Source organism: Scyliorhinus torazame, chromosome 3 (genome assembly GCF_047496885.1).
Source record: "Scyliorhinus torazame isolate Kashiwa2021f chromosome 3, sScyTor2.1, whole genome shotgun sequence".
NCBI lineage: Eukaryota > Metazoa > Chordata > Chondrichthyes > Carcharhiniformes > Scyliorhinidae > Scyliorhinus > Scyliorhinus torazame.
In genome coordinates this window covers 93,554,117-93,575,191 of record NC_092709.1, presented here as the reverse complement: position 1 = coordinate 93,575,191, position 21,075 = coordinate 93,554,117, and the positions used below count along the sequence as shown (strand labels likewise).

Sequence of the window (21,075 nt, the reverse complement as noted above, 5' to 3'; positions counted from 1 at the left end):
GCACTCCATTAAAGCAAGAAAGTCATATTAGAATTCATAGCTTGGTTCCAATTGCCAAAAGAAAGTGCACCTCATCACCATAAGATAAATTCTACTCGAGGGAAAGACAAGGCAACGATTTTCATTGGAGAAAAAGATAACAAAAATGCAAATTCTGAAAATCTAAAATAAAAACATCAATTCCATGAACATTTGAAGTATGTTCTGAGCTTCTTTATCCCAGAGTTTGGAACTGGGTATTTCTAGATATCTGTCCAATAAGTGCCTTTAACCAGCAGATTATCGTGGCTCCTACTTTGGTATAAAATAAGTGTTGCAAGGACTGTGGTGCACTGTAGCTTTAAGGTTATGTACATGGCAACATGAGAAGTTTCTACTGAATTTGAGTTATTTATGAGTCACTCAACCAGAAAGTGCACTTAAATCCTCACCTTTCTTCACTGCACAAATGTATTCCTTTTCTATTCGGCAGGCCTTGTGCTGAGCTGATATTATTTTCTCAATGACCCATATAGTTGCGATATTGCCTGCTTATCAGTCTGTTACGGAAACATAAATTGATGTAATTCTGTCATTTCTATCTTTATCAACTCACACTGAAAGCCATCATTCTGAAGATCCAGGCATAATTTAAAACCCAGACAAATAACTACGATTTGCAAGAGAAAATTCACATGCGCGATCATGACAATGATCATCATGCCAGTGCTGGTCCTTTGTGACAATATTCTGATTTTTTTTTGCATTGATGATACCATTTTAATTGTGGTAGCTGAAGAACTATTTGTACAACAAAGTGGCTTGTTGGTTGGGTGCACAGTGTTCAACTGGTTGTAGAATTGTATTTCTAAGTTAATTATTAGTGTGGTATTTGCTTCTGTGGTAATACAAGGGTATCTGACACAGTCTAACAATGAAGCGCAAAATAATCATCCCTGCTCGACATTGACAATTACAGTACGAAAACAATGTCAATATTTTGGCATTATTCCAGTATGAGGCAACATTAGAGCTACAGGTGTTTCCAAATAGTTGAGTATAAGCTGCAGAAATACTTCAGATTCTTAGTTGATTTCGAGCTATTGTGTACTCAACAGATTGAATTATTTAGTGAAATGAAAACAACAACATGGTTCCCACTTGCACAACAACAACTTGCATTTATATAGCGGCCCAAAGTTTTTAGCCCTTCTCCTGCCAGCGGGACCTTCCAGTCCCACCGATGGCAGCCCCCTTCTATGGGTTCCCCAGTATAGGAGGGTGCGAGCTACAGAAAAATACATTGACATTGGCGGTACAGGAAGATCCCGCTGCCAGCCGTTAGTGGGCAACTTCAAAATACCCTGCGGCAAGAGGAGGGGGGAACAAGAATGTGTAGCAAGTGGGAACTGCTGACACTTGGATCGGCAAGACCGTCATCGCTCTAAAATGTTAATTGGTCCACTTAACGAGGCCCCATGGACGTCACGCTGCAAATTATGGTCCCGCTGGTTGATTCGCCGGGACCGCGCTCGCCAGCCCCCTGCTAACAAGGGAGAGCAGCACTTAAATGGTCCTGCACAGCCAACCCCACACAGCTCGCAGCCATGCCACTGAGGAGATAAGCTCCACGATTAGGGGATGTTGATCTGGGCAGATGTTTGGATGTGGTAGAGGCCAGGCAGGATGCTCTGTTCCCCCAGGGTCTCGGAGGGTCAGCCACTGGGCAGCCAGTGTTCCCTATGAGGAAATGGCAGTAGCCGTCAGCTTGGGGACTGTGGCCAGGAGGACCGACACCCAGTGCTGCAAGAAGGTCAATGACCTCCACCAGACTGTACGGGTGGGTTGGCACCGAACACCCCTCCCTGCTGCCCTACCCCCCGAGAATGTGCCTGACACTGACCCCACCCAGCACCGGTCCCTTGCCCACACATACCACCCCATCCCCATACCCTCCACCAACCCATACTCCCCACTCCCCCTTCTCCCCATTCCCCCATCCACCCCATCCCTCCCCATCTCACCAGCCACTCCCATACTTGCCCCCAACTACACCCTCCCCACCCCCACACCCACATGATTAACAACACGTGTGACTCACAATGTCCCCTCTGTGGCCCCGCAGGAGAAGTTGGCCCACAACAGACAAAGAGAGGGCCCAGACGGGCGGCGGGGTGTCGGACATCAAAGTCCTCAACCCCTACGAGGAATGAGCCCTAGAGGTCGGGGGGGGGGGGTTGCAGAAGACAGATCAGTCACCGTCGTAGAGGTTGCCGTATGGTGCAGAGGTGAGGATCCACCAGCCATCACCCTGATGATCTGTCACACGTGAGTTGTTAATGCCATACAGAATGACCCATCCCTCCTACTGACCACATGTCCATTCTCCCGATGGTGCCAGCCCATCCAGGGTGGTGCCCCCAACCCCCCCTCCCACCCCCAGCCACCCATGAGAACACCTCAGAGAGGAGGTCCAAGGACACCACCGTATTCACGATCCCCACCCTCTACCAGCGCAGAGACACACACCTTGGTGGGCGACAGTAGTGGACAGGCTTCTGAGGCACATTCTGGTGAGCACCACACAGCTGCTGATGCATACCAGGTGGAGGCAGGAACCCCCCAGCGAGACAGCAGTCAGAGGTCTGCTGGATCCCAGGACCCAGCTGGGTCCCAGTCAGACGCTGAACCTCTGGTCCAGGTTTACCTGTAGCTAATGCAGACACTAGGGTTCGGCCGAGAGTTTCAGCAGGGGATGTCAGGGACACTCCAGCAGGTCCATAGTCGATTGGGGGAGTCCCAGAGGCTACAGGGGCAGGAAATGGCGCTGGCAATGTGTGGCACCGAAGCCAACACTGTTAGGGTGGTGATCGCAGTGGAGAGCCTGGTGCACGACGTTGGCAGCATGAATGGAGGTTTCCAAGGCATAGCTCAGTCGGAGACAGCCATGGCTGAGCGCCTTGACAGCATGTCCCAGTCACTGGAAGACATGACACAGTATCAGGTGGATCTTGATGAGGCGCTGTAGGGCATGTTCCAGTCTCAGGTGGAGGCCCTCCAGAGCACGTTCCCGTCGCTGGGGAGGTCTCCCAGTCTCATGTGGGCAAAACCAAGGCACTGCAGGCATGTTCCAGTCTCAGGGGGCATAGCCGAGACATTGTGGAGCTTGTCCCAGTCACAGGTGGGCATTTGTAGGGCGCTCCAGAGCTTGGCCTAGTCATTGAGCATCATCGCCGAGGGTGTCGACACTGTGCTGCAGACACTGGGGAGCCGCCAGGGCTGGCAGAGCCAGATGACGCAGGGGCAACCGGGGCTCGATCTAGCTGCCCCTCAGCCCCAAGTGAACCCCAGGGCCCTATTGGCACCGACCGGGAGGAGAGGAGGCTGGAGCCACCCTACGGACTGGTGACGGTGCCCACGAGCTCCCCTGAGACCCATCCCCCTGACAACGGTGTGACTTGGAGTCAGCACCTAAAACAGGGCAGCACGGTGAGGCATGTGCCGCCGGCAAGGGCCCGGGGTCAGAGGCCTCAGCTGGAACCAGTCATTCTTTCAAATTAGTTTCTGTAATACTTACTGACTATGGTTCTGAGTCGAACACATGTTTCGGCTTTGGTGACTTAAGGAACAGTTTAAGGAGTTGAATTAATGGCAACTGAGCTGACTGTAAGGATTAATTTATTTTCCATTTGATCTGTCTTCATATTGCACAAACTTTTGGCTTCTTGAAAAATTATTTGTTTAGAAAACTTAGAAGGCACAGAACAAGGCAAATATATAAACAATATGGACCGAACAGAAAATCAAAAAAACATGAAATATCAGCTGCAAAGGCAATGTATGATCAGCTACTCAATTGTTTTAAAATAGCATTGCGATGATATGCATAATGTAAGTATGTGTATAATATTATGCACGACCTCCGACCACCAGGTGGCATTGTAAACCCATCACATCACCATGCGATTAGGGAGTTGTGAGTTGGTTGTGCTGGGAGATATTTGCAGTAGTTTCACAAGAGTTGTTTAGTGTTAGTTGTTTGTTAGTTAATTTATCGTTGTTTTCTTGCCAGGCAGTTTATTCTATAATAAATTATTTTAAACTGTAGATTATTATTCACTTTGGCCAGTCTACAGAACATGACAAGCATCAATGGAGCTAAGTGTCAATAATACAACGTCAAGCATCAGTCAAGAGCCCCCACAAAAAGGAAGATACAATAGAGCCAAGAAAATAACACCGCATCCAGACGGCCTTATCCCGCAGATGGGCAGCATGGTAGCACAAGTGGATAGCACTGTGGCTTCACAGCGGCAGGTCCCAGGTTCGATTCCCTGCTGGGTCACTGTCTGTGCGGAGTCGGCACATTCTCCCCGTGTCTGCGTGGGTTTCCTCCGGGTGCTCCGGATTCCTCCCACAGACCAAAGACGTGCAAGTTAGGTCAGTGTTCTTCAAACGTTTTTTCCGGGGACCCATTTTTACCAACCGGCCAACCTTCGGGACCCAACCCGGCCGACCTTTGCGACCCACGCCGGCCGACCCTTGTGACCTACGCTGGCTACCTTCGCGACCCACCATTTTTTCTTACCGTTAATGCGAGAGGTGAGCTTGCTTGGTCCTCACGGTCTCACTCCAATCCGGTTCACAGGAAGAGAGGGCTATGCGCATATCGGGGGAAGGATTCAGCCGGTTCAGGTGGCGTCTTCATCTTTGTGAGGACGGAAAACCCAACCTCGCACATGTAGGTCATTGTGAAGGGCAAGAGCAACAAAATGCTTGTTTTACTCAGCTCCGGATACTCTTCAGAGATGCTACTCCAGAATGCTGACAGCCTGATTGACTTGTGCTGTGTGTTTAATATGCTGTCACTGCAGAGACAAATTTCTTCTTTTGGAGTCAGCTGCAAATTAAGAACTGATTCTGGGGTCTCAAACTCAAAGGGATTTTTCACCCACCTCTTCTATCTCAAAATCTTAAACTTCTCCTCTGGAAAGTAGCGACCAAAATTGTTGATCAGGGCAGCCAGATGCAACTCAATAAGGCTTGCCAATCCATTTACAGTTTCCTGACTAATGCTGGTTTCTTCAATGTGTCGTAGCAGTGTGGGAAACATGTAGTAGTTTTGGCTTCGCAATTGCCAAACTTTCATTATCTTTTGGAAAGCTTTGATTTCTTCAGAGTGCCGAAAGCAATCATCATCCTTTCCTTGCAATTTGAGGTTCAGTTCATTTAGAATTGAAAAGATGTCTGCAAGGTAAGACATTGTTAGCATCCACGTTTTATCAGCAAACGAATCAGCCAGAGGGGACAGTTTATCGAGGAGGAAAGCGTGGATTTCGTACCTCAGTTCGTAAACTCTGAGTAGCACCCAAACATTTGACAGCCAACGTACTTCTGTGTGGAACAATAAATGTGTGTGCTCAGCCCCCATATCGGAACACAGTGTCAAAAAGTCTGGTATTGACTGGGCTGTGTTTAATGAAATTCACAAATTTCACTATTCCTTTCAACACCACTTCAAGATTGGATGGAATTCCTTTCGATGCCAGTGCCTCACAGTGAATAAAACAATGATTCCAAACAATGTCCTGACCAGCTGCCTCCTTAATCCTTACTATAACTCCGCTGTTTTTCCCAGTCATGTTGGCTGCTCCATCACTTGTGATTCCTCTGCAATAAACCCAGTCGAGACCGTACTTTCCAACCACAAAACTATTCAAAACTTCAAAAATTTCTGCGCCAGTCGTGTGGGTTGCTAAAGTCAGGTAGCACAGCAAATCTTCAACAAATTCATTGTTCCAAACATACCTAACGTATACTAGCAAGGTTGCACAATCTGAAATGTCTGTACTTTCATCCAGTTGTACTGAGAATGCCTGCGCTGATATTAAATGAGAAATAAGCTGGGCTTCTAAATTCTCAGCAATATCAGGAATTCGGCGAGCCACTGTGCTATCACTAAGTGGGATGCATTTCACTTTTTCAACGAACCTCTCATCTATGACAGTACAAACTATATCTAATGCTGCAGGGAGAATTAATCTCTCTGCTATAGTGTGGGGCATTTTCTCTTTAGCTACACGGTGAGCTATCATGTAAGAGGCTAATTTTACTTTGTCGTTCAATGTAACATTTCTGCTGCGGACTTCAGCCGACGATTTAAGTTCTCTCTGCATCCTTTAAAAAAAATCAAAAGGTTTGTCGTCAAACTCGCCATGCTTAGTCTTCAAATGCCTTTTAAGTTTTGAGGGTTTTAAACTTTCATTTGCCGGCACTTCCCTGCATATAACACACATGGGCCTTGCATCCTGATTTGCATTGGCACAATTAATAAATCCATACGTTAAAAAATCATCTTTATACTGCTTTGTACCTGATTTCAGTTTCTTCTTAATGGGCTGTTCACCAGAGGCCCTGGAGCTCACACCAGCACTGCTTTGTCCTGCTTTGTCCTGCTGTGGATTCTCCTGAGCCACTCTCTCCAGCAGGTTTAGTTGTGAGATCCTGGCCAGGTTGTGACTCTGGCACTCTCTTCCTGATAACAAAACCATCCATTTAAATTTTACTGTCCTGCTGCTAACAAAATGGAGGAATCGCAATCGCGCCCATAGCGCGTGACGTCGACGTTCGGGGGACATGACCTGCCCTCTGCCTCCCTTTAGGCAGGAAGATAAGCTAGATTAGGTAAAAAAGAATTCTGTGTCTCTGCAGCAGCCGGCTTTTAATAGCGCCGGCTGCAAGCGGCCTTCAAAATGGCCACGAACATATTTTTAAAAATCGGACGCATTGCGCATCCGCGACCCTCCCGACACCCGCCCGCGACCCATCCGCGGGTCGCACCCACGAGTTTGAAGAATGCTGGATTAGGTGGATTGGCCATGATAAATTGCCCTTAGTGACCAAAAAGGCTCGGAGGGTTTATTGTGTTACGGGGATTGGGTGAAAGTGAGGGCTTATGTGGAGCGGTGCAGACTCGATGGGCTGAATGGCCTCGTTCTGCACTGTATGTTCTAGAAGAACTGTTTACAGTAAATTGAACCGTCTGAACTAGACAATTAATCCCCTATAATTGCAGCAGGACAGTCATAAGATCATCTCTTGAACAAAGGACAGAATATTTTCTGTTTTCAAGTATATGGAAGAAATGTGATGAATAATAACGTGAGGTGTGTTCTGACTGAAGCAGGTGCTGGAAGTAGCTGGAGGAGAGTGTTCAAGCTTGAAGAACACTATAAAACAATATTTTAAAAATGATAAAGTATGCTCCCAGCTTCTCCGATGAAGCACTGGCTTTGGTATAGGAGGCCATCCAGCCTGGTAGGAACTCGATGATAAAAGGTTCATAGCAATGGTGATCTTCACAGCCATGGTAAATGTTATTCTGGTCCTACTGTGAGGCTACAGTTTTGCCTGGAACAGGTGGCACATTACAGGACCATCTCCTCAGTGAAATACTGATGTTGTGCACACTGTTCTTCACTGGTGTTGCGATTAGAGAAATGCTCCCTGAAAACTCTAGACATATATGGCTCCCTGCTAAAGTCAACTGTGAATTGGGAGGAGGAGCTCAGAAATGCTTTAACCGTTGTTAATTGTCATGCCCAGTAAAAGCAAATCATGTTCATAACTTTCAAAACATAAACTGTACTCAGTGTGGAATCTTCTGGAACTGGTATTTCTTTTTAGAATGTACAATGACGGGCTGCAAAAGATATCCACCGAGGGTCGGCCGACTCTTGGTCTGTGGGTTTAACGCCTGCCACACTGTCTCAAAAGGACAAATTGCAAACTAGAGGTGTCGCAGTCCATCTCCTCAAACCATCTAAAAGCGTATTTCCTGACTTGAATGGGTTGTTCTGAAACCATGACAGTGACTCTCCCAAACCCTCAGGTGAATATCTGTAAACAATAACCTATTTTTCAGGCCCAGACTGAACCCCACACAGGACACCCCCACACTCCGAACCCCCAAACTAATCACCGCCCCCCCCACCACGGTATTCCCACCCTCTGACCCAACATCCCTCCCCACCCCTAATCCAACATTCCCCACATCCCCCCTGCCCGATATCCCCCCATCCCTGCTCCAAGATTCTCCGTCCTTCTAAATACCCCAATCCATGGAGAAAATACTGAAAATCTCAACAGGTCGGGCAGCATCTGTAGGGAGAGAAAAGAGTTAACGTTTCGAGTCCAGTGACTCTTTGTCAAAGCTATAAAACAGAGAAAGTGTGAAATATTTGTACTGTGGAGTGAGAATGAAAGATGAGTCATAGCCACAGAAACCCAGGGAAACCGGGTGCTAACGGCCACAGAAACCAAGGGGAAAGAGTGCTAATGGCAGTCCCCAGAGAGGGCAAAAGATGTGAAAGGCCAAACAGCAGAGAAATTAACATCAGAGGGTAAATTGCGACAGGTGTAGATTGGGGGGAGGAGAAGGGGGGATAGCAAAGGGGAGAAAGGATAAGGAAAGGTGGATAAGATGGGGGTAAATATATATAAAGAAAGACAAGAAAGAAAGAAATGGTAAGACTGTTAAAATGAAATGGGGTCGAGGTGGGATAGAGCTAATCATCTGAAATTCGATGTTGAGACCGGAAGGCTGTAGCGTGCCTAACCGGAAGATGAGATGTTGTTCCTCCAGTTTGCGTTGAACATTGCAGCAGGCCAAGGACAGACATGTGGACATGGGAGCAGGGTCTTGTGTTAAAATGGCAAGCAACAGGCAGGTCTGGGTCCTGAATGCGCACAGACCGAAGATGCTCAACAAAGCGATCACCCAGTCTGCATTTGGTCTCTCCAATATAGAGGAAACCACATTGGGAGCAGCTGATGCAATAGACCAGATTGAAAGAGGTGCAAGTGAAACGCTGCTTAACCTGGAATGAGTGTTTTGGGCCTGGGATGTTAAGCATAGAAGAGGTAAAGGGCAGGTTCCCCTCCCCCGCCAAAACCGTGAGCTTTTCTTTTGCCTGTTCACCTTTTGTGTCGTATCTTTGCTGCTTTGGTCGTATAAGGGAAATGCTGGTGAGAAAAAAGGGGCAATATTCTCCAGAAACGGGGCGATGTCCACCGACTGGCGCCCAAAACGGCGCAAATCAGACGGGCATCGCGCCGCCCCAAAGGTGCGGAATGCTCCGCACCTTTGGGGGCCGAGCCCCAACCTTGAGGGGCTAGGTCAGCGCCGGACGAATTTCCGCCCCGCCAGCTGGCGGAAAAGGCCTTTGGTGCCCCGCCAGCTGGCGTGGAAATGACATCTCCGGGCGGCGCATGCGCGGGAGCGTTAGCGGCCGCTGACAGCATACCCGCGCATGCACAGTGGAGGGAGTCTCTTCCGCCTCCGCCATGGTGGAGACCGTGGCGGAGGCGGAAGGGAAAGAGTGCCCCCACGGCACAGGCCCGCCCGCGGATCGGTGGGCCCTGATCGCGGGCCAGGCAACCGTGGGGGCACCCCCCGGGGCCAGATCGCCCCGCACCCTCCCCAGGACCCCGGAGCCCGCCCGCGCCGCCTTGTCCCACCGGTAAGGTAGGTGGTTTAATTTACGCCGGTGGGACAAGCATTTTAGCGGCGGGACTTTGGCCCATCCGGGTCGGAGAATTGCGCGGGGGGGACCGCCAACCGGCGCGGCGCGATTCCCGCCCCCGCCGAATCTCCGGCGCCGGAGACTTCGGCAACCGGCGGGGGCGGGATTCACGCCAGCCCCCGGCGATTCTCCGACCCGGCGGGGGGTCGGAGAATTTTGCCCAAGATCTCTAAAATAAAATGGATCAACACAAGTCACTAATTTTAAGACTTTAATAAAGAGAATTACTTGCTCAAAGAAATTATTCAAGGTCATACAAGAGGGATGTCTTGTGGAATGACGAGCTGTAAGGAATATGGAAAAAAAATTCCTTTGATTGCATTGTATTTAAGTATGTTATGAAGTTTTTTCGGGTTAATGAAAGAAAGAGATATCTGTTAATGGTTGGTTGATGATGTTCTAAAAGATACACGTGATGGGCATTGCTTGATGAAAGAGAAGAGCACGCCCAAAGAGAGTCAGATGCCCCTTTAAGAGGCTGTTAATTAGCTGATTTGTTTCAGTGCTGTGCTCAAGGGCATGAAGAGAGTCAACAAGTCACTGAGTTGGTAGATAGGGGCAGACATCTACAATATTGCATCCTGGAAAGAAGCCGACTATTGAGGAACAGATCTGTGTCTTGCTTTTTTGGTGACCATGGGCGTGATTGTCCGGAAAGATTTCTAAGTGTGGTAACGAGCTGGAACTGCCGCAAGCTTCCCGCCGCTCAGCCCAGTGAGGCCGGGAACGCTATTCTATGTTAATTGGTCCACTTAACGAGGCAGGCTAAATCGCTGGCTTTGAAAGCAGATCAAGGCAAGCCAGCAGCACGGTTCGATTCCCATAACAGCCTCCCAGAACAGGCGCCGGAATGTGGCGACTAGGGGCTTTTCACAGTAACTTAATTTGAAGCCTACTTGTGACAATAAGCGATTTTCATTTCATTTCCACAGGCTTCTCGTCGCAAATGAAGGCTAGCCAGCTGATTCGCTGGGACCGCGCTCGCCAGCCCCCTGCTAACAAGGTTGAGCAGCACTTAAGCTGAACTTGTTCAGCCAACCCAAGTCAGCTCGCAACTATGGCACTGAGGAGACCAGCCCCAAGATTTGGGGATGCTGATTTGGGGATGCAGCTAGATACAGTGGAGGCAAAGGGAGATAGAACATAGAACATAGAGCCTACAGTGCAGAAGGAGGCCATTTGGCCCATCGAGTCTGCACCGACCCACTTAAGCCCTCACTTACACCCTATCCCCATAACCCCTCCTAACCACTAAGGGCAATTTAGCATGGCCAATCCACCTAACCTGCACGTCTTTGGACTGTGGGAGGAAACCGGAGCACCCGGAGGAAACCCACGCAGACACGGGGAGAACGTGCAGACTCCGCACAGACAGGAACCCAGCGGGGAATCGAACCTGGGACCCTGGCGCTGTGAAGCCACAGTGCTATCCACTTGTGCTACCGTGCTGCCGTCAGATGCCCTGTTCCCCTGAGGGCCTTGCAGGGTCAGCTAGAGGGCAGCCAGTGCTGCCTGGGATGAGGTGGTGGCGGCAGTAAGCTCAGTGAGTCTGACCAAGAGGACTGGCCCCCAGTGCCGGGAAAAGGTCAACAACCTACACGAACGGCATGACTGGGTAGACACCAATGTTTCCCCCTCCCCTGAGACCTTTCCGCCCCCTCACGAGCATCCACCCGTCCCCAACTCTCCCTTCAACCCCCCACCCTTCCTTCAACACCCCACCCTTCCTTCACATCCCCCCCTCCCACCATTGTGAACCACGCATGTGGCTAACGATGCCCTCTCTGTGTCTCCTCAGGGAAAGATCTCCCACAATCGCCAGGAGAGGCCCCAGGCTGGCGGTGGTGTGCCAAACTCAAGAGTCCTCACCTCCTTTGAGGAGCAGGCCTGGAGGCGACTGGGGTGGCCGAGGACAGTGCGGTCACCCACACGGAGGCTGGCGGACACTGCAGAGGTGAGGAACCACCGGGCTCCACCCAAAGGACCTGTCAAACGTAAGTTGTGATTGCCTTACTGACTGACCCATCCCTCCCACTGACCACATGTCTATTCTCCCACAGGCCCTCCAGCCGACGGCGCTGGCCCATCCTAAGTGGCCCCTTCTCCAGCCTCCCAAGAGACAACCTTGGAGGGGAGGTCTGAGAAGACACGATTAAGGCATCACAACTGTCATTACCACCCTCCTTCAGCGCAGATACACACACCTTGGTGGGGAAATGTTAGTGGCCAGGCTTCTGGGGCACAATCTGGTGAGCACCACACTGCTGTTGATGCACATCAGGTGGACGCAGGAACCCACAGGCGAGACAGCAGTCGAAGGTCTGCTGGATCCCAGGACCCAGCTGGGTACCAGCCTGATGTTGAGCTTGTGGAAGAGGTATTCCCGGAGCTGATTGAGACATTAGGGTGTGGTCAGGACATTCAGAGGGAGGTGTCTGGGACACTCCAGCAGATCCATAGCCAATTGGAGTCCTGGAAGCTACGGGGGCAAGAGATGTCACTGGCAAAGCGCGGCACCAGAGCCAACACCTGGGTGACGACCGCAGTGGAAGGCCTGGTGCACGACGCCAGCACCATTAGTGAAGGTGTCCAATGCATCGGCAGTCGGTGATGGCCATGGCTGAGGGCCTCGGCAGAATGACCGCCTCACGAGGGGATGTCACCCAGTACCGGGAGGAGGGGGCGCTGGGTGCCAACCATGGAGTAGCGACGGTGGCCACCAGCACTCCCGAAATCCACCCCTTTGCTAAGGTTGCGTCTCACATTCAGCACCTGGAACAGGGCGGCAAAGCTGTGCGTTGCCTGCCGACAAGTGCGCCAGAGCCGCCAGAGAAAACCCGCGAGGGGGATTGGAAGCCATGGGATGAGGTAAGCAGCTGGCTGCCTCCACCTCAGATATGCGTCCTGAGGGATACATCTAGATGTAGCGCTAGAACTAGGAAGGCAAAGCACATCGAGGATCACTAAGGGCACCGCGGGAGGGGGTGAGGGAGAAGGGGGTGGGGGTTGAGGGGTGGGCCGTCACAATTGGGAGAGTGGGAAATTGTATTACACATTAAACACCCTTGTGCACAACTAGTATGATGCCTCTGTCACTTTCATCTGCAAAGCGGGCCGACCTCCCAACCCTTGGCCCATCTCTTCGGGCATCTCACCCTCCCCCCGACTGGGCACACTGTGCAGGTGTGAACGAGCACTCAACAGACAGGCAGGGATCAGACTTGGCATAGATTGAGGGGCACTGGCACTCAGCTCTTTGTGGGTTATCATCACCTCCCTGCCCTCGACAGTGACCCGCTAAGGGTGCCACCACAGTCCACCACCCGGAGTGATGTAACACATATCCTAGAAGGGTGGTAAATGAGGGTGGCATGGTGGGCAAGGTAGCGATGACTGACCAGGCCAAGTCCTATGTGAATCGGGCCAGTATGAGGGCCTTCCTGGGTCTCCAGGCTTGCCAGACCCTCGCCAATGCCGCCTGTCGTGCAGTCTCCACTGGTCCTCCGATTCCTCCCTGGACTCATCCTCCAGCCCCTGCTGACCCGGCGCCGCCTCATCATCCTCGTCCCTGACCCCTCTCCCTCCTTGGAGGTGGCCACATTTTCCTCATCCCAAACCTCCAGCCTGTCGCCCCGCTGCTGTGCGAGGTTGTGGAGGACACAGCGGACCACCACAAAGCGGGAAACCCTCCGGGCGGGATACTGGAGGGTACCTCTGGAGCGGTCGAGGCAACGGAACCGCATCTTGAGGAGTCCGATGCACCGCTAAATGACAACCCGGTGACTGCATGGTCCTCGCTGTACCAGGTCTCCGCTTCGGTCTCCGGCCTCCGTACTGATCATTAGCCAGGTCCTCAGCGGGTATCCCTTATCCCCTAAGAGCCAGCCACACAGGTTCCCGCTCGAACATGGAATGACCCCAGACCTCTGCCAGGAACATTAAGGAGACTGTGCTCAGCTGCCCTCCACTCATCCGCACACATACCCTTTGGTTGCGAGAAGATCCACAGTGCTGAAGCCCTGCTCTTTAGTGTTATGATTGTTCGCAGGTGCCTCTATGGTGCTGACACTCCTAGAGTTCAGGCACATTGTTCAGGCTTCAACATTTTTAGGCCAAGCAGTGCTCTAGTTATCCTCAGAGACATGGCACGTGTGCCCTCAAGGAGGCACTTCAGAGTTCATAAAATGGAATCATAAAATGCCGACCGTACAGAAGGAGATCATCGAGTCTGCACTGACCCACAGGTCCATCCCTCCGCCCTATCCCTGGTACCCCACCTAATCTTTGGACAATTTAGCATGGCAATCCACCTAATCTGCACATCTTTGGACTGTCGGAGGAAACCGGAGCACCCAGAGCATACTCCACACAGACAGTTACCCAAGGTCAGAATTGAACCCAGGTCAGAACCCTGGTGCTGCGAGGGAACAGTGTTAACCACTGTGCTACCATGCTGCCTGTTGAGGAGTGTGAAGTGTTATTTTAGCTAATAAGGCTAATTCCTCATTTGAAATAGTCTTCAGCTGTGAAGCTAGAGGCTGCTCACAGTCAAAGGGAGTGAAATTGAATTTCAAGAGAGACGCTTCAGCAGGTCTCTGTCCTGGAAGAGTTTGGTAGGGCAGACAGACTGCAGCTGTGGTTGGCCCTGTTACGGGTCTCCACAATATTTAAAGATGGATTGAAGGCCTCACAGACACAAAGCCCCTCACCCCTCTGACCCAGGAGCGACCACGGATCTAGAATGCTTCAGCCCCCTGATCAAACCCTACCACCTGAGGGGTCCCCACCACCACTAAGCCCCCATCCTCACCCGAGTACCTTGCTGCAGCTCCGGTGTCCTTGAGCTGCACAATGGAAAATGGAGTTGGCGACTCAACTCCTCAATTCCCCTCAGTAGCCATGACGACAGCTTCACATGTTTGAAAAGAAGCACTAAACAACGCCCGTGTGACTTCCCACAGGGGAGTCGGGTAATTCCTGGGAGGGCCATGCATTCAACTTCAATCTCGTTAAGATTGAAATTAATGCAAATGAGGGTTAATGATATTTGGGCCATTTCTGGGCGCGGTCCGGAACTCGCCATTGGGAGCGGATCGCAAAATGGTTCGCGCCTGGCGTGAATCTCGACTTCGGCCTTTCCCCCTATTCAAATGACGTGGCCAGATCCACACTGGCTGCAATGCGGCCGCTGAATCATGCTGTAGATCTGCACAATCTTTACTGCATGTGTGAAAACAAAATGGAAACAGTTCGAAGCAAAATTCTGTGGGCACGAGAAACAAGCAAGATAAACAGAAAATACAGGAAATGATGTGGTCACGGGTAGGAAAGGCCGTTAACACAATTCCTCTGGAAGGAGCTTTTTTCAATCTGAGGGACTCACCGGCTTTGGCTTTTAGTGGCAGTCTCTTAGTTGTCAGTCTCTGAGAACATTCTGCAGGTAGCTCGGACTCAGACTATTGAGCAGGGGACCCGCACTTATCCCGAGGAAAGAACATTTTGAAAGGAGGCAAGATTCCACTCGATGATTCAAGTCACTGACCTTTCATCAGAACTGGAAAATGTTAACAGGTTTTAAGCAACTACAGAGTCAGGGAATGGGGATAGGGAAAGCAAGAATAAAGGAAAGGTCTGTGATAGGGTGGAATGCAGGAGAAATTTAATGGTAGAAAATGGTGTAAAGCAAAAGGGGTAATCAGACCAGTATAGAAACAAACAATGGATTTATGATCAATTAATGCTGACTTGTTGTATTGTGTGGCATCTTGATTAATGTCCCGGTCTTCATATGCATGTCTGCGGGAATGGTCTACTAGTATGGGGGATGGACTATGGCCTAAAATTCCTGAGTTTTACTGGTCTCCCTCTCTTAATTTGATAATAAGCACAGGGCTAAATCGCTGGCTTTGAAAGCAGACCAAGGCAGGCCAGCAGCACGGTTCAATTCCCGTACAGCCTCCCCGAACAGGCGCCGGAATGTGGCGACTAGGGGCTTTTCACAGTAACTTCATTTGAAGCCTACTTGTACCAATAAGCGATTTTCATTTCATTTCATTTCATAACAGGATGAAAATCCCAAGGGAAAATGGGAGACCTGGCTTTGTTTCTGCCAGTTTCCACCTCCAGCTTCTCCATACAAGGAAAACTACAGACCTGAACAAGGCTGGTACCAGTGATGGGTACATCCTATGCCAGGAGCGCCCACTGCCAAGCCTCAGTCAGACCTCACCAATTTAGTGCTGGCTGTACATTAAGAGGGATGAGGCATAATGTCCATTTCCATGCATTCAATGTCCCGGCAGAAGGTCGGAATCCCTGGAGGCAGCATTAAAATAAATATATTCCCTGGATCAGTTCCCATATTCATGGGCCTTTTGGTGCTGGGGGGACAGGGGTAATTCCTATTTCATGCGCAGGCAACCGCCCTAGTTTCCAGATATCTGGACACATAAATGCCAGAGACGTTACACGATGGGTTATTCCAGCCACCAGTACCAAGCAAATATGGGCTTGAGCATAAATGTCTTGGTGAGGGTTGTCGAAAACTTTGACCTCCGAGTAAGGCTTTAAACTGAAAATGTAATGGATAACAATACAGTTAAGTTTATTAAGTTTTACTTGCGCAAGGAGAGTGACCACTACAATCAAAGGTTATAGCCAAGCACACTCTGACACACAAAAGGGATGGACAGATCTTTATACACCAAAAAGAAGCATCCCCCACAGGTAGTGACATCAAAAATTTCTGAGCCTTTCTGTTGGCGTAGACTAAGACAAAAGTATAATTTTGACACAAAGGAGAGGTGATCAGATGACGTCAATGCATTCTGCGGTAATTCTACAGAGATAGGTATATTAGCAATACAAAAGCCGAGGTGATCAATTGATGTCCATGGTACTGCTATAAACAAAGGTCTGTATGTCACAATACAAAGGGGAGGGTGATCTCGTCAGGAAACCGATCAGTTTCCAGACAGTGTAATCAACTTACAAGGAGCCACTTGTCTGCTGACTAAATTAATGAGGTAGCTGCAGCAATTTCTTTGGGACACTTTAAACCTTTATGTCAAGTATCCCACCATACTCCAGCTGGTCATTTTAGGTTTCCACAGGGTCAAGGGGCAAGATTCTAATACAACCACTTAGATCATAGTCCATGCAATCTCAAGTATTTAGTGATGTTAATATTCTATCTTGCATTCAGAAGTTCAATTGTTCTGTTATTGATCAAACAAAAGCTACCTATGTTTGAATCTGCAAAAAGAAATAACAATTATCTATTTAAGGGGGACGTTGAATATGAGAGGGATGGGAGAGTTCCCTGATACTAATACAATTTGCTTTTAAAAGTATCAGTTAAAGTTCTGATTGTGTTACAATCCCAGTTGATGTTACAACTGGATGGGAAGATGCCAGAATGGAACCCTGGCTCAAAAGACCGGAACTTTAACTTTCTTTTAGAAAACGTGGAGGAGCAAAGTCACAGGACTGCTAGTTAGTTTAAACAAGAAAAAAAATATTTATTAATCATTAAAAAAATTAGATTATGACACAATACTCCATTACTCCCCCCCCTTACCTTAACAATTACACACAGATTTTAACATTAACATGGATTACAGAGTACATCTTAAATTACAATGGTCCCATTAACACACATAGTCTTTTTAAGCACCCACGATAACTGTGGTAAGACACACTCCTCTCTGAATCCAAGCAAAGGTCTGTGGATTTCTCCTTAAAATCCGCCCCAGATGATTCTTATACCATGAGCCACCTTGTCTCACTGAGCTTCGGCTTCCACATGAGTGATTTTAAATGCCACTTTCAAAAAGTCACACTTTCAAATCTTCCTATAAATTATGCTTTCACTTAGCGGTTTACATTCTGAAATCCAGGCCAGGTTTTCCAATTGACACTTCTGTTCCACTTTCAACAGTGAATCCAGGCCAACATTGTACATCAACCCCTTTAGAATTTCATTGTCTTTACTGCTGTGCAAACTGCTCACCATTACTTTAACTCTTGATTCTCAGACTATTAAAATTACATCGAAAGTTTTGTCTACGTCCGTGTGGAATTTGCACATTCTCCCTGCGTCTGCGTGGGTTTCACACCCACAAACCAAAAAGATGTGCAGGTTAGGTGGATTGGCCATGCTAAATGCTCCTTAATTGGAAAAATAAATAATTGGGTACTCTAAATTTATTTTTAGAAAATTTTGTCTACCTCTGAAGTTTGTTGTCCCACTTTAAATTTAGTTACTGTGATTGTCTCTTTAACTCAGAACACTTTGTTCACTCTCCATTGAATTCTTCTGAACAATACCTTGGTCTCCGTTCTCTTAACTCCTGTCGTCATAAACATTCTTTATGTCCTAATTCCCTGGTTATCTGGACTGGAACTTGTACTTTAGGAAGCCTACCTCTTTACAGCTCCGGTCCTGTCCAGTCTTTCTTCAGGCAGAACTAAGAGATGTTCACTCCCCGAGGACTTGTCTCCAACTGCCCACAAATTCAGCTAAAACTGAAACTTAAAAGCTTCTCTACCTTACAAAGCCCCACACTGCATCCCTCTGCTGGCCTATTTCTGTACTCTTCACGCTGCAGCCCCCTCTAAGCACAATGGAAACACCATTGGAAACGAACCAACCCCCATACATACAAACACCTCTGTCCAACAAGAATCTAAATGTAGACACGGAAAAATTAAATTAAACCCACTTAAAACTATCCTTTTTTCTAATGTTTACCAATACAAATTTAAATCCCTTAAAACTACCTTTATTTTCCTAACAATTGTTTCTAAGATGAATTTGATGCAATAATCTTGGGTTAGTTCATTAGTACATCTATGATGCTGTAATATGCAATAAAAAAACATTTGATTTAAATCTCTGTCTATTGCATTGTTTTACTTTCAGGGGGGATTCCTTTTGTCCTCACTGGTGAGATGTTTGATCAGTCCTGCCGACCTTCTGCGTACATGATTGGTGGTACAGTGCTCTGGCTTTCGAACTTTGCCGTTGGACTTCTTTTCCCTTTTATCCAGGTATGGTTTAAATGTAAGCACTTGTAACTGCAAAATATCGAGCAATATAAACTTGGATAAGTAAATTAAAACCAGCATTGCAATCCTAGAAAACAATCTTGAGATATTTAAAGGACAGGATGATAATACACAGTGGAATTTGAACGACTGGTTTTCTATAACCAGTCCTGCCCCTTCCCGTTCTTGTCTAGGGCACTACCCGAACCTTTCATTGAATCACACAATACTGAAGGAGGTCACTCAGCTCATCACATCTGTGGTGGCTCTTTGCAAAAGCTATTAAATTAGACCAAGCACCCCCCCCCCACCCCATCCCTGCTCATTCCCAGCTGCTCTGCATAGTCTTTTCTTTTAAGGCATTTCCGTTTTGAAAGTTATGATTAAATATGCTCTCAGCACCATTTCAAATGGTGTATTCTAGATCGTAGTAATTTTGTTTTGCAAAATATTTCTCATCTCTTCCCGGTTCTTTTGCCAATTGTCATAATCCTCTTGGTCATCAACCAAAAAGGACTGGACAGGAGTCATCCATTGATGCCTTAATGGTAATCAACATTCGCTCAAATTAACATGTCAAACTGAGTTGAGAGGCAGCGATGATCCATGATCTATGTTGATTCCGCAAATCACATGCACATAAGCAGTCGGGGCACAATAATTGGCCTCAGAACCTCTAAAGTATCGAAGGGAGAAACCAGTCAGACTTTCAGCTCATGTCCCCATTCAGTGCATTTTTCTGGAAAATGCACCTCTTTGGTATCAGCTATTGACATGAGAGATGTGAAAGCCCCATCATTGGATAGTCTGCTTGTACTCATTTTTTCAACTTTCGCATAAAGAGTTCTGGGTGAAGATAGAGACGGTGGCCACACGTTTAGAACCACATACTGTTACAACCAGATGAGGATGGATTCAGGGGACCCCCCCCCCCACCCGTTTCCTGAATTTGAACATAGTAGGGTTTTTGAAATTCACAAGGACCAATGTACCAATTCAGTGTATGTACTTCACTATTAATGTGCTGATCACAAATAACTCAGTCCAGCACACTTCTTTGAGCTTAATGAGTAAGGGGCTTATTTTTAGTGTGCTAAAAAGCCATTTTTAGCTAAAGATATCAAAATATTAAAGGTAAACACATACCACATCTGTCGCAACACAAATGCGCACAAGTAGGTTGCAAGGTAGAGGGGGTTAACTTTTGGCCAAATTAAGACCTGATGGTAAAAGGCAAAGATATAAAGGGTTCACTGATTACGAGTCCATCACCAAAATGAATGCAAAATACTGCGGAAGCTGGAAATCTGAAATAATAACAGAAAATACTGGAACAACTCAGCAGATCTGGCAGTGTTTGTGGATAGGGAAACAGAGTTAACGTTTCAAGTCCGTATGACTCTTCTCCAGAGCTCAAATAGACTCAAAATAATAACTCTGTTTCTCTAGCCAGAGATGCTGCCACACCTGCTGAGTTATTCCAATATTTTCTGCTTTTATTACTTGAGTTCATCACTGTTGTTCGTGACTGAGGAAGGTTGTAAAGCGGTAGTCCTTCATTTTTTTTCCCTGGAAATGCTGTTTTGTAATAAAATACTTTAGTTGTAACCATGTGGCAACTGGCCATTGATATGCAATGGAAAACAATTGATAGTCTATTCATATCAACAAAGGTGTTTCCACCTCCCATGATCCAAACCATCAACATACAATAGAGCCTGAAAGGAGTCCTGAGCACTTGCCTGTGCAGAATCAGTTTTGAGAGTTCTCCTTGGTTACCTGGTAGTCCTGGAGGCAGAAAGTCTGAGGTCTTATTGTCTTTGCTGTTTTCGGAAAGTCCTGACAAGGGCAGCTGCGACATTCCACAAGGATATGGGGGTTATTGTAATCAACTTTTAGAAGTTTCCAGATGTTTAGCCAGCTTGCAGTTGCATACATCAGGTGACATATGGCAGCCATCTTCAGCCAGTGTCTTTGTTTTAACAGTTGAAACTGCCTTTTTGAAAAAGTTCCATATGTGAGTCCAGTAGATAAAATTTTATATTTGACATCATCGATACAACAATATCAACATAAATCAGGGAAAGGTTCTTGACTGCAGGTGTTTTCCCTGTTACCTGCTATAAATTCAGTGGGAAATTGGTGAAATCCTTTGTGTGGGATGCAATTCCACAACTCCTAGCTGTTGGTGTATGATCTTCCAGCAACAATTAACCATTCATATTTTTGAGATACTAAGTCATCCATCTGGCATCCTTTACGGTCCGTATGACAACATGACCAACAATGAAAAGAGAAAGAGACTACTGTTTAAAGAAAAAATATTCTTATGCCACAGATTATTGTAGGCAATGAGATCTGCTGCCTAACTCCTGGAGTCCAATTTCCCTCTGGGAGACAGGATTCAGGAGTTGAGGCTGAACTTCAGCCGTGTTCCTGTCTCCATCTATCAGCTGGCAGGGAG

At 47.9% G+C, this 21,075-nt stretch overlaps 1 protein-coding gene across 9 annotated transcripts in view; it reads left to right on the top strand.

Moving 5' to 3' along the window:
• slc2a9l2 (solute carrier family 2 member 9, like 2) overlaps positions 1–21,075 on the top strand; it is a 768,327-nt gene that overhangs the window by 681,670 nt on the left and 65,582 nt on the right. For 8 of the 9 annotated variants that reach the window (XM_072495986.1, XM_072495985.1, XM_072495983.1 and 5 more), the window contains one exon: positions 18,487–18,614. In XM_072495986.1, the coding sequence (XP_072352087.1) occupies positions 18,487–18,614 (128 nt within the window). Of the gene's footprint in view, positions 1–18,486; positions 18,628–21,075 lie in introns of all 9 variants that reach the window. The other variant, XM_072495989.1, reaches the window with a different exon arrangement.